Below are 16,795 nucleotides of genomic sequence, written 5' to 3' on the forward strand. Positions count from 1 at the left end.
ATGTATGTTGCCTTCGTTTTCTTGGTGTGATCAGTCAGTGACTATTCATCATGATAGCTGTATGGATCTACTAGGCAATATGCCAACTACCAATAGCTCAGTTGGTAGAGCACGAAACTTAATCAGAAGGTTGTGGGTTTGAGCCCTGCATCGGGCAAAATATTCCTGCATTGCAAGGGGTTGGACTAGATGACCCTTGTGACCCCTTCCAACTCTGCAATTCTTTGATTCTATGAGTACAGGGTGCTGGGGTCCAACAGCAGGAGAAGGCTTTTGCTCTGCAGGACCTCTTCCAGATTTCTTAGTCATTCATGGTTGGCTGCTGTAGGAAGCAGGATTCTAGACTAGATATACTTTTCATCTCAGATAGCAGAGTTCCTCTTGCCTTGTTTTGCACCTTATTTGACAATACATTTGAAAGTTATGGGATAATACACATACAAAGTTATGAGTAGTCATTAGGCTAAGGAGGTGATTGGTTACAACTTTTAAAATGTGATGGCTATGTAGTCATGCTTGAATAAGAAGCATATACTGAATTGGGCACATGCCTGTGCTTTTTATTCCTCACTAATTACTCATAATCCTATAACAATTATGCCCACATAATTTTCTCTCCAGAGCCGTGGTCTGTGCCTTTTGAATGTACCCCTCAGTGTCAATCAAAATAAAGTGCAGCGAAATATAGAGGTCACAGCAGTACATGAGCATTTCAGAAATAAAACCACCTATTTGAATTACAGCTAAAAAGAATCCAGCAAGATTTTCACCCCTTGTAGAGTATTGTAAGTCTTATTTCGAAAACAGCCCCATTAATTGATTAGATGGTGGAGGGATTTCTTTTAAAGCAAAGCTTCATCTGACTGCTCGTTCATTAGTGTTCTTTTGTGATAATATTCTAAACCCTTTCTTCTAAATTATAGTATATGTATTTTTGTGTTTTTATATTGTAAACCGCCCTGTGACCCTAGAATGAAGGGTGGCATAGAAATTTAATAAATAAACCAATGTGTTTGATAAGAGACAAATGTTTAGTGTAGTTGAATCTGATGGAGTCTATTTATTTATTTATTTTATATCCCACCTTTTTCTTCAAACAGCTCAGGGCGGTAAACATGATTCACCCCTTCCTCATTTAAGTCCTACAACAGCACCATTGGGTCGGTTAGGCTGTGTGGCTGTGAAGTCACCCATTGAGTTTAATGAGTTCATATTTGAACCCTGAGCCCTTGGGGCCTAGTCTGGCACTCTGACCACCACACTGGCTACGCAGGATAGCGGAGACTATTGTTTAGGGTTGGTTTTAATCTGTTGTTGTTGTTGTTGTTGTTGTTAAAATGCTATGGGTTTTTATTGTCATATCAAATGTTTTGATGACTTTTTATGAACTAGATACCATTTTGTGAGGTGATTGCTCTAAATAGTGGTACAGAGGTCTTCTAAATACATAAATACAGTGGTACCTCAGTTTACAAACAGTCCCGTTTACGAACGCCTCCGTTTACGAACGCCGCAGACCCGTAAGTGTTTACATCCGGGTTCCGCGGCGTCGGATGCGCAGACGCGATCTGCGCAGCGTGTGTGTGTGTGTGCAGAAGCACTCTATCGGCGCTTCGCGCACGTGCAAAAGCGTGCCTTCGGGAAGCAAACGCCTCCATTTACGAACACTGTGAAACAGATCGCGTTCATAAACCGAGGTTCCACTGTATTCTATTTACACCAGTCTGATTTCAAAGGACATCCTGATCCACTCCTTCTAAAGCCTAGTTGTAATGAACAAATCTCGCCTGTATAGTCTCATACTGTAGGTGGTATTACTCAATTTTGTGAATGCCCACCCACCATTCTGCAATGATCCCAGCACTGCAGAGGGTTGAGCTAGATGACCCTAGGGGTACCTTCTAATTCTATGAGATGTACAGCCTAGAAACAATTTACTTCTTCATATTCTGTTTTTGAGAACTTTTTCCAAAGAAATATGGCTATCCTAGTCATATATTTAACTCCACACTTCACTTTTCTTTTCCCCAATACCTTTTCCTTACAGTACAGTGCTACACATCTGCTTCCCCCCCCCCACTGGTGTAAACGTCTTCAGAACTGAAACAGTTAAGTTTTGTTTTGTTTTTGCTGTGTGTCACTATTTTTCATAATGGACCCCGCTGCTCTGGCATTAGGCAACTGGCCAAATTAAAAAATAATTACTACACTAAACAGAGCAAGGGCACATGAAAAACAGGCCACGATTGAAAAATTTAATTGGAAAACCACATGCAGATACTATGAGTCTCTCCCTGTGATCTTATTACATGGAAAAGAAATTAGCAGCTAGTTCAAAAGCTGCTGACCAGGAGCTCAGCTCCACCTGTGTGTACTGGAATTGCATACAAAACACACATCCTTTAAGTAGCATTGAAATGTTCCAGTGTTATGGTTGGAAATTATCCTGTTCAGTAGCTCTTCAGTCTTTCTCACCTTTATGTTTTGAAGGCTTGGTTGCTGGCAAGCATCTCTGGTATATCTGGAGAACACTGTTTAGAGCTGGAGCATAGTTGATATCATAGGACCATAGGATTGTAGAGTTGGAAGGGACCCCGAGGGTCATCTAGTCCCAACACGCCTGCGATGCAGGAATCTTTTTTTTCCAGTGTGGGGCTCAAACCCATGACCCTGAGATGATTAGTCTCGTGCTCTACCGACTGAGCTATCCCACCTGCCTTTTATATTTAATATTTCACCACTACTTTTCTTTCTTTTTTTTTTAAAAAAGAGCAATATATTATGTGATGTGAAGGAAATTGACTTTTTTCATAGCTTCTGCTTTTATGGCTTGTTGTTTATGCATACTATATGGGAGTGTGTATTTTACTAGTCTGTTTGGTTGGGAATTATTGGGTTAACTTGGGGCTCAAATTTATCTTGCAAATTGACTTCTTCTTCTTCTTCTTCTTCTTCTTCTTCTTCTTCTTCTTCTTCTTCTTCTTCTTTCTTCTTCTCCTCCTCCTCCTCCTCCTTTAAAAAATACCTAACCTCAAAATCTTAAATGTCTTCCGATTTTTGTCAGATTCATGGAATTCTTGTACATTCTTTATCAGGGCAAAATGAAGCTAATAGTACTTTTCTGTTGAAATAACTACAATAGACTTTAACTTAATGGACAGAGAGTACGAAGATCAAGGTTGCAGCTTAACTTAAATCAAAACCTAGGACCGTTTCTAGCTTCATTGGCCTAAATTTTTAAAATACATAAAGTGAACTGATGTATATGCATGTTTGGTTTGTTTCAATTTCTTTTTATTCCCCCCCGCCCCGCCCTTTATACTAAGTTCTCCCAGCTCATCTTATGATAACAATAGTAAAAAAAAAAACACCAATGGAACAGATAACATAATAAAAGCAGCATCAGATAAAAATTTTTGTGAAGGGGGCCAGCAGTAAAATAAGTAAAAAGGATGGGGTTGGGGAGGGGGGAGGGAGAAATCTTTGGGGTCTGTTTAAAGGCTGTGACCTCAGGTGTCACATTACTACTAACTGTTTCATTTGATAAATATCACTGCCATGTTCTGTTTTGTAGTTTGCATTTGGAAATGCAAATAGAGGTCCATTCATGGCGTTCTTGAATATTCATGTTGACAATCATTGTGATTCCGTCTAAGGTCCCTGTCCCTTTCCCAATCCTGATGCCTTTCTTCACAAAGCTTTTCCTGAATCACAAAAGATGCACCTGTCATGTACTCTCAGCTCTCAATTAATCATCTCTGCCCAAGTTTTCCTGCCGTGCAGTCAGTTGCATTGCTTAAAGTGGTCAGATGCGCTCTGGAGAGCTCTGCTCAATGCCCTGGTTGGAGAACACAGAGAGCATTTTCTCACTCCACATTTTTTCTCTCCTACAGAGAGTGACAGAAACAGGGAATTGCTCTCCACACAGAAGTGAAAGGTTGGGAGTGTCAGGTGGAAATTTGGGTGATGTGAATGGCAGAGCACTGTTGGGCCAGTGCCTCTGACGTTTTTGGCCATTAGCATGTTACAAAGATTTGGGCTGTAGCTCAGTAGCAGAGCATCAGCTCTGCATGCAGAAGGTCACAGGTGTAAGCCTCAACATCTCCAGGTACGACTAGGAGAGGCTCCTTACCTGAAACCCTGGAGAGCCACAGTACAGAACTAGATGGGCCAATGGTTTGGCATAGCACAAGGCAGCTTCATCTGTTCCTCTGTGTGTATTTAGCTATTTTCTCCTCATAGCCTCAAGTGAATAATAAATTATTATTATTATTATTATTATTATTATTATTAAGGGAAGTTTTTAGTCTGTGATATTTTAATGTATTTTGATGTGTGTTGGAAGCCACCCAGAGTGGCGGGGAAGACCCGGCCAGATGGGTGGAGTATAAATAATATATTATTATTATTATTATTATTATTATTATTATTATTATTATTATTAATATGTGAACGTATCAATGAAAGTAGAGCTTGGAGGGGAATCTTGCAATGAAGCTATCATGTTCATTGACAGAAACGGTTTTTGATGGACTAGACCAGGGGTCAGCAAACTTTTTCAGCAGGGAGCTGGTCCACTGTCCCTCAGACCTTGTGGGGGGCCGGACTATATTATTATATGAGAATTCCTATGCCCAGAGATGCATTTTAAATAAAAGCACACATTGTACTCATGTAAAAACACCAGGCAGGCCTCACAAATAACCCAGAGATCCATTTTAAATAAAAGGACACATTCTACTCATGTAAAAACACACTGATTTCCAGACTGTCCGCAGGCCGGATTTAGAAGGCGATTGGGCTGGATCCGACCCCCAGGCCTTAGTTTGCCTACCCATGGACTAGACTGCTAGTTGTACTCACAGGATTTGTGGAAGTTCTTGATTATTGGCAGGTTGCATTTGATCTTAAAATGTTACTTTTTTTAAAAAAAGTTTTCATTGTCACTTTTTAAAATGGGCTTTTCTGTTTTAATTAAGGATACTCAACTGAGAGCCAGTGTGGTGTAGTGGTTAAGAGCTGTAGACTCGTAATCTGGGGAACCGGGTTCGCATCTCCGCTCCTCCACATGCAGCTGCTGGGTGACCTTGGGCTAGTCACACTTCTCTGAAGTCTCTCAGCCTCACTCACCTCACAGAGTATTTGTTGTGGGGGAGGAAGGGAAAGGAGAATGTTAGCCGCTTTGAGACTCCTTCGGGTAGTGATAAAGCGGGATATCAAATCAAAACTACTACTACTACTACTACTCTTCTTCTTCTTCTTCTTCTTCTTCTTCTTCTTCTTCTTCTTCTTCTGCTTATGGAGTTGTTATTGTAGAATTTAATTACGTACGGATTGAATAATTGATTTTAAATCTGTAAACTGCGTAGAAGCCATTTTGGCCTATAAGTGGTACATAAATTAATAAATAACAAGAGCAATAATAATTCATAAACCTAACTCCTTTCTCAGTGGCTTATTTTATTTGAACCATATTCAAAACATCAGAAGTATGATAACAACTTGAAATTGTGTAAGTGAGAGTACAGAACTCTATAATACAAATAGAAATGATCTTGCAGTTAGTGTACTTCCCTGGATCAATGTGTCTCTGATCATACTTCCTTGCAGTCATTCTGTTGTACCTCTGGTATTTGTTTTGCCAAGCTATTACAGCTTATGGCATCAAATGTCAGATATTGCAGAAGTTGCAAGGTTGCCATTGATCTGAATCACATCTTTCATTTGATAGAACTCCCAACTGCTAGTAGGGGAAAAAAGCTACTGTCTGATAAATCCAACAAATTGCTAGATGTGAAAATGATTGAATTGCAGGTTTTGGGAATGAAAGCACAGCTTGAGACCTATAAACAAAAATTCAGTGATTTGAATATGCTTGCATTTAACGCCAAATGGTTTGACAATTGCATGCAATAATTATGGGCTGTATAATCCTGTATTTGGTTTAGAAAGCCAGAGGAGTTTAATTATAAGCACTTTGTGAGGTCCATAACACATACGTTAGAGTTTTACTTAAAAAACATAATATAGCTGCAGCATAAAAAAATATATATAGCTGCAGTATTTTTAAAAAAATTATAGTTTTTATCAGTGTTTGGCAAGTTTTATTATACTAATGAAATAATATTTTTAAATATGCAGCTTGGTTTCCATATGGCTTGAATGAATAGTTGTGGAGAGCATATTTAACTGTGTATTAGAGCTCTCGGTGCATAGCTATTGCAAAAACTGTAGACCTACTTTTACTGTAAATGTTCCCTGGGGATTTCTAGGCTGCCATGTAATACATAGTAGTTTAAAGTTTTGTATTCATACTTTGCCAGTATGTAATCCATTACATAAGAAATTTGTACAAATGTAAATGACAAATAACTTTCACCAGTTGAGTATATTTGAACAACAGTCGCCCCTGCAAAAAAATAAAATAAAATAAATTTAAGATTTATTTATTTTTTAAAAAAAATCCAAGTTGGAAGAAAAGTTAGGAGGATCAGAACCCAAACAGCATGGTGTTCATTTCTTAGCATGGTGCTAAGAAACTGTTCTCTTTGGATATGGTAACTTGAAAAAGTAAAGTAGACTAAACCAGTTCTAAGATGCTTCTCCCTGTTAGGGTTGCATGTCAACTATCCATTATCTGTTGAAAGGAGATGGTCCAAAGGTAGAGACCGTTACAAACAGTTCCATCATGTACAGAGTATTTCTTTCTGTAGTTTCCTGTTGTTTAAAATTCAGATTCCCACCCAGAGGCAGGTAAAGGTGAAGGTAAAGGACCCCTGGACAGTTAAGTCCAGTCAAACTTCTTGTAAAGAAGCTGGTAAAATGCGGGCTAGACAATGCTACCATTCAGTGGATTTGTAACTGGCTGACTGACCAAACCCAAAGGATGCTCATCAATGGCTCCTCTTCATCCTGGAGAGAAGTGACTAGTGGGGTGCCACAGGGTTCTGTCTTGGGCCCAGTCTTATTCAACATCTTTATAAACGACTTGGATGATGGGCTTGAGGGCATCCTGATCAAGTTTGCAGATGACACCAAATTGGGAGGGGTGGCTAATACCCCAGAGGACAGGATCACACTTCAAAATGACCTTAACAGATTAGACAATTGGGCCAAAGCAAACAAGATGAATTTTAACAGGGAGAAATGCAAAGTACTACACTTGGGCAAAAAAAAAAAATTAAAGGCACAAATACAGGATGGGAGACACCTGGCTTGAGAGCAGTACATGTGAAAAGGATCTAGGAGTCTTGGTAGACCACAAACTTGACATGAGTCAACAGTGTGATGCAGCAGCTAAAAAAGGCAATGCAATTCTGGGCTGCATCAATAGGAGTATAGCATCTAGATCAAGGGAAGTAATAGTACCACTGTTTTCCGCTCTGGTCAGACCTCACCTGGAATACTGTGTCCAGTTCTGGGCACCACAGTTCAAGAAGGATACTGACAAGCTGGAACGTGTCCAGAAGAGGGCAACCAAAATGGTCAAAGGCCTGGAAAGAATGCCTTATGAGGAATGGCTAAGGGAGCTGGGTATGTTTAGCCTGGAGAAGAGAAGGTTAAGGGGTGATAAGTTCAAATATATAAAAGGATGTCATATAGAAGAGGGTGAGAGGTTGTTTTCTGCTGCTCCAGAGAAGCGGACACGAAGCAATGGATTCAAGCTACAAGAAAGAAGATTCCACCTAAACATTAGGAAGAACTTCCTGACAGTAAGAGCTGTTCGACAGTGGAATTTACTGCCAAGGAGTGTGGTGGAGTCTCCTTTTTTGGAGGTCTTTAAGCAGAGGCTTGACAGCCATCTGTCAGGAATGCTTTGATGGTGTTTCCTGCTTGGCAGGGGGGGTTGGACTGGATGGCCCTTTTGGTCTCTTCCAACTCTATGATTCTATGATTCTAAACTTGACTATGGTGCTCATGCATTTCAGGCCAAGGGAGCCGGTGTCTGTTTGCAGACAGCTTTCCTGGTCAGGATTTGTGTGTTGTAGTTCCTTTTTGGGGATCGGCGCCTTCTTTCTATAAAGTAGCATCACCATGAACCTCAAGGGCAGCCTCTTTGTCCCAGTCTTAACTCTGAAGGTAACACTTTGGGGTTTGTCAAAAAATAAATGCCACATCCGAAATGATTCAGCTGTGCACAGTTCTCTTTAGCAATAAAAAGAAGCTGTTGACATTTTGATTACTTTGGAAAATAGCACACTGCAGCATGACAGTGACATCAGTAATAAAAGTTCAAGTGAAAATTCTTGCCGTCACCACAGGGGGATTAAAAGGCCTGACAGCACATTATAACTTGGTCATCGGCAAGATGAAGCGGGGCCACCATGAGGAGCTTTCATGCTCCGTGATGCTGCCTGCAGATAAATCTTTTTCATTTTCTCCTTTTATTACTTCATTGCGCTTTATCAAGCCACTGTGCATGTTTTCAATTAGCAAGCTGAAACCTCCAAATGGAGATCAGTTGCTCTTTATATTTAGAAGAGGGAGCTGTCTAATGACACGGCTAAAATATTTGGGAAGCGTGCTTTGCAGAGCATTAAATCTCATTCAGCTGCAAAGGCCTTGCAACTGTTTGTTCTTTAAAAAGAAAAGAAAACCACCTGACTGAGCATGCCTGATGTGAACTAATGACACTTCAATCAGTTTTGGAGGGTCAGGAGATTTGACCTCTATTTTATTTTTTATTTTTTTCACTAAACCATGTTGTTTGTTTCACCCAGCAAACAAGGGTATTTTGTTTACCAGAGAGAAACTTGTTAGAAATGGGGAACGTGAGCGAGAGGAAGTTGGATGTCTTGCCAGCATATTTTAATCACATATTCTGCACTGGAATGCGGAAATCCTTCCCTCCCTCCCTCGCCAGAGTGAGAAATCTGACTTTCCATTCAATAGCCATCCCACCTACCAAGGCATGCCTACAAGCACACACGCGCGCACACGCACAATTTAACAACAATATGTCATTTTTAATTCTTTTGTATTCAAAAGCTCTGCATTTCATGTTTTTTGAAGTGAATTTTCACTATTCAAATATTAAAGTCATTTCTGTGTCCTGAAGATTTTTCACTTCAGTAAAGTTCAACAGTGAGCCCCCTTAACTAGTTCTTAAATTAAATCTATATTTAAACTCATGGATTCCAAGGCATAAGGTGCATCCATGAAAAATGGACATCAAGCCATTCCAAATGATGCTGAATTCTCAAGAGATTCACATCTTGCTGCCAGGGGCAGGGGCGTCTTAGCCATAGAGGCTACTGGCGCACGGCGGCACGGCACCATGTTCTGGTGGAGAAGAAGAAGAAGAAGAAGAAGAAGAAGAAGAAGAAGAGGAGGAGGAGGAGGAGTAGTAGTAGTAGTTTGGATTTGATATCCCGCTTTATCACCACCCGAAGGAGTCTCAAAGCGGCTAACAATCTCCTTTCCCTTCCTCCCCCACAACAGACACCCTGTGAGGTGGGTAGGAGGCGTTTGGAGGGCGCCCCCGCCATGCCATGCTGTGCCCGGAGGCTCCTCCTTGCCAGAGGAGCAGCACTCAAGCCCCGCCGGCAGCACCGCCCTCGCCCACCTCTTCTTGGGCTGCGGGCGCCGTTGCAGGGGAGCCGTCCGCAAGCCTCCCGTCGGCGCTGCAGCCAGGGCTGCCTGGACGGCAGTGCCGCACAACTGCTTTGGCCGAAGAAGCGGAGGCAGATCACAGCTGGCAGTGTCCCCGCCCGTCAGGCTGCCCCCTGCCCTGCCCGGCAGAGCGCGAGTCCAGCGTCGCCGTTGCCGGTCCTGCTCGCGGTGGGTGAAAAGCAGAAGTCACGGCATGGCGGTGTCGGGGGGGAGCGGCACCTCAGAGGTTTTCCGGCTGGGAAAGGGGGGGCGGGGCGCCGGAGGGATCTCTGAACCACGGCGCTGGATAGGCTTAAGACAGCCCTGGCCAGGGGTCTGTTCAGGAAGGGCAATCCTCAGAAACATGGAAAAGCCAAGATTTGGACCAAATGTACCTTATAACCCAGCAGGTAATCAGGTAGAGGACGGGTTATCTATAAAGGTTGGATAGCAGCTCCCTATAGGTCTCCTTTAGGTATCCCTGTTTTGGGGTCTCCGAATTTATGTCCAGATTGCGTCTGAGTTCCCATCCCAGCTCCTGCTGATGAGCAGTCTCTTAGCTTTTTGCTCAAGCTCAGGTTCGCTCAAACCTCAGGTACCATGAATGGATCTTGGACAAAACATTAGCCACCTAGTGCATTTATTTTGTGGTGCATGGCCTCCCCTGTCAGGAAATGACAAAGGACTGAATGTCTGGACCATTAGTCTGATGGCAGCCTCTTGAAATTTTTCTCTGTGTTAGCAATTGTCACATGAGCAGCAGACTAGCAATGCATGTTTGTCTTCCTATTCAGAACATGCTCTGCGTTTAACAGAGGTGTGCAGGTAGTTTGGCCTTGTATGTGGTGGTGTCTCTAATTGTCTACCTATAAGCAGGGAGCTAATTCAGGCAGCAATTTCAAATAATTGTCAATGGCCCGGGGGTAGTCTGAGTTAGCATACAAATTAAGACCTTCCCTGGCCCTGTTCGAGATGGAGAACAGCAGAGGCAATGGGAAAGAAGATTGCATATTGGAGTGATAGAGTATATGACTTGAACTTAGCAGGGAGACAGAATGAAGAGATGGAGTTCTGTTGGCTGACAGTATAAAGGCAAATGAGGGATTGTTCAGAAGAGGAGCTGTGTAGGAGTGAATGGAGAATGCAGGATGTGGTCATATATGCTGAAAAGAGAAATACATAAAAATCAGCCAGTGAAGTGGGGAGACCAAACTGTGTGAGAAAAGGCAGAACAGGAGAAGCAGCAAGATTGAAGCCCTCCAGATGTTGCTGCACTCCCATCAGCCCCGGCAAGCAAAGCCAAAATGCCAGGGTTGATGGGAGTTAGAGCCCAACAAATTAAATTCCCCACCCCTGCTGTAGCGGAACAGAGCATGGCACTATCAACTATCCCTAGGAGACTATAATGCTTGTCGCAGCACACAAATCTGATTCTGGAAAGGTGGTCCTTCCACTCTTTAGCCTCTATAGGCCACTCCCCATTTATGCAGAGGTTACGTTCTGAGGCACCGCATGCTTAAATGCAATTGCGTATATTGGAAACACCATTGAAAAAGGCTGCAAACACCCTCTAAACCTCTAAAAATCCTTGGGGGAAAAAAAACACCCCACCAACTCCACCACAATTGCTCCCTCCAAACCTAATTGCTCAAAATCCAACTCTCTACACGTCTCAGACATCAGTGCAAAGACTCCTAGGATTGCACTTGCGAAGGCTCATGGGATTGCTAGACACTATTTTTGCACTATTTCCCCCCCTTTCCCCCTCTTTTAGCGCTGTTTCTCCCCATTCGTGCCACTTCTGGGTTTGTGCCCATGTGCACGCACACAAATGAGAAGTTGTCTGTACTTGCAAATGCTATATTTCACCTTTTAGTTCACGCCTTAACCTATTGCTTGTTAAAATTCTGTTGCGTAAAGGACATTTCACCTCTTAGGCTGAACCAGTTGCACCCTTATCATGTGCGTTTGCCACAGTACCAAGGTGACTGAGCTCACGCACTTGCTGGCAAACAGTTTTCTTTTTTACTAGCACAGCAAAGTCTGAGGAGTAAGGCAACAAGTTTCCAAAGCCTAAGCAAATGATTAGTTGGGAATTCTCTAATAATGGAATAATTCCTAGAATGCCATAAAGAGACTTCCATTAAAACTCTAATAGGACTTCCAGCTGGCTCCGTTCGATGCAAAGCCTCCGTCTCCAAAAGGAAATGAATGAAGGAGTCGGGTTTCCTTTCATGTGGTGTGTGGGGTCATTTGTTCTGCGGTTGCAGCGAGTTCCACACTATTGCGCTGGTAGCTGCTGACTGGCACCACTCATGTGTCGTAAAGCTTCTTCATCTATCTTAAATCAAAGATTATGTGTTTGGAGAAAAGCCCCAGCAATTGTGGCGGAGGCTTCATTGCGTTCAGCTGGCAGAATGCGATAACACTGGCCTAAGCAGACAGGTGCCATCCATTCTTCTGTTATCCGTGAGCCACAGAGAGAGAGTGTGCCATTGCCAAATCTCACACACCACAAAGCAATGTGGAAGAGTTGCTTGGCCAGGAGGTGGTGGTGCTGTGTGGATGCTTTCAACTTTATGTGTCATCTGTGGGAGAGGAATGACTGTTTCCTTCGGAGGTGAAAACGTCTAAGCTGGGTGAAAATGCTAAATAAATAATATTTCAAACAGGCAAGCACAGAGTCTGCAGAGATATAGGTAGTAAGCAATTCGCATAGTTCCCCATTTCTAATGTTAAACATGACTACCACCTTCCTCCCCCCCCAGAAAGATATCAACTAAAGCTAGGTAATTAATGTATTACATTCTAGGGTTGCCATATTTCAAACAGTGAAAATTCAGACAGAAAAGTTGTGGGTTTTTTGCAAGATCACAAAAACATTTTCTGCTTTTGAACTATTTTAAGGGGAAACTGGCAAAAATCAGCACTGGCAACATGAGTTACTGTACGTCCAGATTTTCCCGGACATTTAGCCAATTTCTGTCCGGACACTACTGGTGAATGCAATATTCAGGATATGTCTGGGAAATTCTGGACGCATGGCAACCCTATTACATTCTCGGTTGAAGTGACACATGCAGAGAGACAAATGAGGAACGTCCGTATTTAAAAACCAAGTAGAATTCTTATCTTTAAAAGGTTTCTCACACTTCTTTTAATCTGGTGCCCCAATACAGGCCTCTTGGAGTTAGGGACTTCTCCTCACGTCTGCCCATCTCTTGACAATATGTTGACATTGAGAAGGAGTTGTTTCTCATTTTCCAGCAAGGCATCCCTCAGAGGTTCGGAGTGCCATGTTCCTCTGGAGAATTACTTGACAGGGGAAATGTATTTTCTCTGTGGGAAATTCTTAGAATTGGTTCTGTTCAACGTAGGATATGCCTTACGAAAAGGAAGTGAAACAAGCACAAAATGAACTTTCCCACCTATGTAATGTGACTGCAAGGAGAGTGTCCTGTTTTTGTGACATCCCACTGTCAAAACTGTTACCGCTCCAGAAAAATGGAGCCAATCCCAAAATTGGTCTCACATGCAAAAGATTGCTTGAAAATCCAATCTGTTGATTTCATCAGATAAGAATGGACAGGATTCATCCCTCCTAGATTTTCACATTTAGGCTGAGAAAGAGATTTCCACCCAAAAGAAATTAGCTGTCAACTCTGGAGGTGTGTTTCTTTTTTCCTCAGCCCCTGTCCAGTAGAATGGTGTGCTTTCACATATTTCCAGACAGTTCATGGAAGGTATCTGATTTGTTAAGTCTTGCTTTGTTTTCATCTGTGTGTCATAGATGAAGTGTTTTCTGTTCGTAGTATTATCTACTTTACGTGAGTTACTCATGCATTGTGGATACGACTTGCTCTCTGAAGTATCTATGCTGGGGCAGAAAGCTGGGCCAGATGATATTTGTGTCAGCTTCAGAACTTAGAATTTGACAAAAGCAGCTGGTTTATTAGCTATATTTATAGAGAAAACAGGTTGCAAATGTCAACTAGGATAGCGTCTAAATATAATCTGAAATAACATCTAAAACGAGTTTTCACTTTATTTGATATTTAACCTGCTTTCATGAGCTGAGAATGAAAAAGCATGATACTTTTGATACATGTAAACAAGATTGCTTTCAGAGCTAGCAGTATGGTAATCAGGGTGTTGTGTACTGCATGGAAATAAAGGTACTTTATGAATTCATTTATTAGTTCTCCTTGTTTACAATGTTTGAGTAGAATGACATGCTGGCTGTACTGAGAAATAGTGCACGTATGGCAGGTAATATTACTGTTGAACTCTCATTCCCTAACAGAGGGGGGGGGATTTAGGCTTACGTTGCAAAATCAAAATCTGCAAATGGTAGTCTATATTTTATATGCCCCGTGTTACCTGGTTTGGTTTGCAAAGGGTAAATTCTTTTCCTTTACCCCTTTATTTCCTCTTCCACACCTCATTTTCCAATAAGAAGAAAACAGGATTAAAGAGGACTGTACCATTTATATAAATACATTGGGTAAAATCTCCTTCCTGTCCTCCCCCTGCAAACCAGTCACTTACCCTCCCCCCCCAAAAAAAACCCTGCTCTAAAGGATTTGGAGAACATCCAAAGTGTAATTTGGGGGGGGGGAGAGGGGAGTTCTGGAAGGGTAGAAAGAGAATCCTGATGTTCCATTGCGTAAATGGATTTTGGCTCTGCAAGCGGGTGAACATCATTGGGTGGCACCCATTGATTTCTGAGGATACATATGCCTGTCTCAATTGGAGCTTTGCATTTTGTACACATTGCGGGGAGAGTAGCAAATAATCCAATAAACATCTGGAAAGGGAAGCACTATTTCAGTATTTTAACTGTCATGAAATAACACTATGTTGTTTATAGCGCTATGCCAATTATTATAACTTGGTTATTTCCTTTGGCATTCCTAATTCCTTTGACATTCCCTGGAAAGTACATGTGGGATTTGAGCTGCAGAGAAGAAATACGTGCATCTTGAACTTTAGTTACAGTTTCGCCATGAATCTCAGTGGCAACCAGTTGATTTGTCTATGATATGTTCTGGGTAGTAGCGTGTGGTGGTGTAATGATAATTAGCCTTATTCATTATATCTTCCAGTGTATATGCAATAGTGCCTTTATTTTAGTCTCTAACACCATAAAGAGGGAACAGGACATTGGTTGGACTCAGCTCTATGGATCCAAAAACGCATTTAGGTCACAACTTGGCCAGCTGCAGCAATTCAATATTGCTAGCCTATTATTTGGTAGCAAGCTTTTAATGAGATTTCAGCTAGAACAACTCCCTTGCCTGATGCATAATTTTGCTGTTATTTCCTACCCATTTTATGGAGTAGGATGCCAGACGGTTTTGTGGATGCCTCTTGTAAATGTTTGTCTATAATTAATTTTGATTGCCAGAATTCAGGTAAACGCCTGAATTTTTTTTCGCCACTTCTCTTAACACTAATCAGAATAATATGATCATCAGCTTTGCACTTTGAAAAAGACCAAAGTAAGCAAGCCCTTAACTATTACCATAATTTATGAAATATTTAGGTTGATTTAAAATTAATTACCTCTCACGTCAGCCATCAGACTGGCACTGCCCAACCTGCATTACTACATGTAATACCTGTGGTTTGGTCATTAGTTTGGGATGGGAGTGGGAAGAAAACTCTCCCATGTCTACACTACAGTGGGCCATGTCTGATGCACAAAGTCCTATATAGCTCAGGACCAGGATACCTGAAAGATTGTCCCACTCCTTATATACCCAGTTGCTCTGCAGATGACGGCCTCCTGCAGATACCATCTTCTCAGGAGGTCTGTTCCGCATGATATGGGAAGTGGGTCTTCAGAGTTGTGGCATCTTCCCTTTGGAATGCCCTGCCCATAAATATTAGTCAAACACCATCTCTGATGTATTTTTGGGACCTACTGAAATCCTTCCCCATCCAACAAGCCTTTTGACCTGAGATCTTTCCCTGTCTGTATCTGAACTGTAAATGTTTTAAATATGTTTCATTGTTTTATCGTTTGTTATTTGCTGTCTTGAACTCCTTTGGGAGTATGGGTACAAATGTAATAAATAAATAAAAATGCAGTAAGCAGTCAATCAGTCCTTGCCGTTCTTACCTTTACATGCTTTTGTAGACTACAAAAACATGAAGGACTAATTTTTGTGACTTTGGTGAGTGTTATCTAAAGAAAGAAAATACAAAATAAACTTTTAATCACGTTTGCTTCCCCTTTTCTTGCTCCAGTATCCAGCTGCCCTAATGAATCTGGGGGCGATTCTTCATCTCAACGGCAAACTTCTGGAGGCAGAATCAAACTATCTCCATGCCCTTCAGTTTAAACCAGATGATGTCATCACACAGTCAAATCTACGCAAACTCTGGAATATTATGGAAAAACAAGGCTTAAGAACATCTAAAACATGACCTGACATGAGTTGGAAGGGGGGAAACCCGGAACCTTTCTTTGCAAAGGGTGAAAGAAGTCAACTCCAGAACAACTTCCAGGGTGCTATTTTGTTGAGTGCTCTTGTTGGACTGCACTGCAAGTGTCGAAGGTTGTAATTGCTGCTAGGAGAACCTACACGGCTGCTTCTTGGTGTGACATTTTGATAATAATGAGAGAAAGGTGGAAACTCTCTCAGGAGTTTCATGAAGGACTTGATAGTTACTCCCAAAAGCATAAAAATGAATTAGATTTGAAACTGGAGCACTTGAAAGGGGGGCCCTTTCGAGCATATTTGCCAGGCCATCGTAGTCATTTTCACATTGCTCATTTCCATGTGGTTTCTGGTAGAAAAATCATGCTGGCCTATATAACATCCATCCAGTCAACATGGGATTTTAGTAAAGGATATAGGCTGGCTTAAGTTATTTTCTGAGGCTGTAATTCATTAAAATGTATACTAAAACCCAATGTGTTTGCAATTTGTCTTAATATTGTGTATCTCCTTAGGGCTGCCTGCTTATCTGTTTCACAGATGAGTGCAACCATTTGAAAGATGAAACACAATTTGCAATCTATCTTGACAAGGGCACATTTTGTTTCAGCCTGTTGTTAAGAACATTATTTGAAGACATTAACAAATACCTTGTTAGCTGTGTTTTGAGGGGAGTAAGCAGGGGGCAGCAATACACTCACCCAACAGAAATGTCCCCAAGCAGGAAGAATTAAGGCAGGCCGTAGATGTGATAAACA

General features: G+C 41.7%; 1 protein-coding gene across 2 annotated transcripts in view; it reads left to right on the forward strand.

Annotated features, from left to right (window-relative positions):
* Positions 1–16,508, forward strand: part of TMTC2 (transmembrane O-mannosyltransferase targeting cadherins 2) — a 191,346-nt gene extending 174,838 nt beyond the window's left edge. For both annotated transcript variants that reach the window (XM_035126826.2, XM_060279689.1), the window contains one exon: positions 15,844–16,508. In XM_035126826.2, the coding sequence (XP_034982717.2) occupies positions 15,844–16,023 (180 nt within the window). In that variant the 3' untranslated portion in view covers positions 16,024–16,508. The remainder of the gene's footprint in view (positions 1–15,843) is intronic.
* Positions 16,509–16,795: the final 287 nt, after the last annotated feature.

The sequence above is a fragment of the Zootoca vivipara genome, chromosome 10 (assembly GCF_963506605.1).
Source record: "Zootoca vivipara chromosome 10, rZooViv1.1, whole genome shotgun sequence".
Taxonomy (NCBI): Eukaryota; Metazoa; Chordata; class Lepidosauria; order Squamata; family Lacertidae; genus Zootoca; species Zootoca vivipara.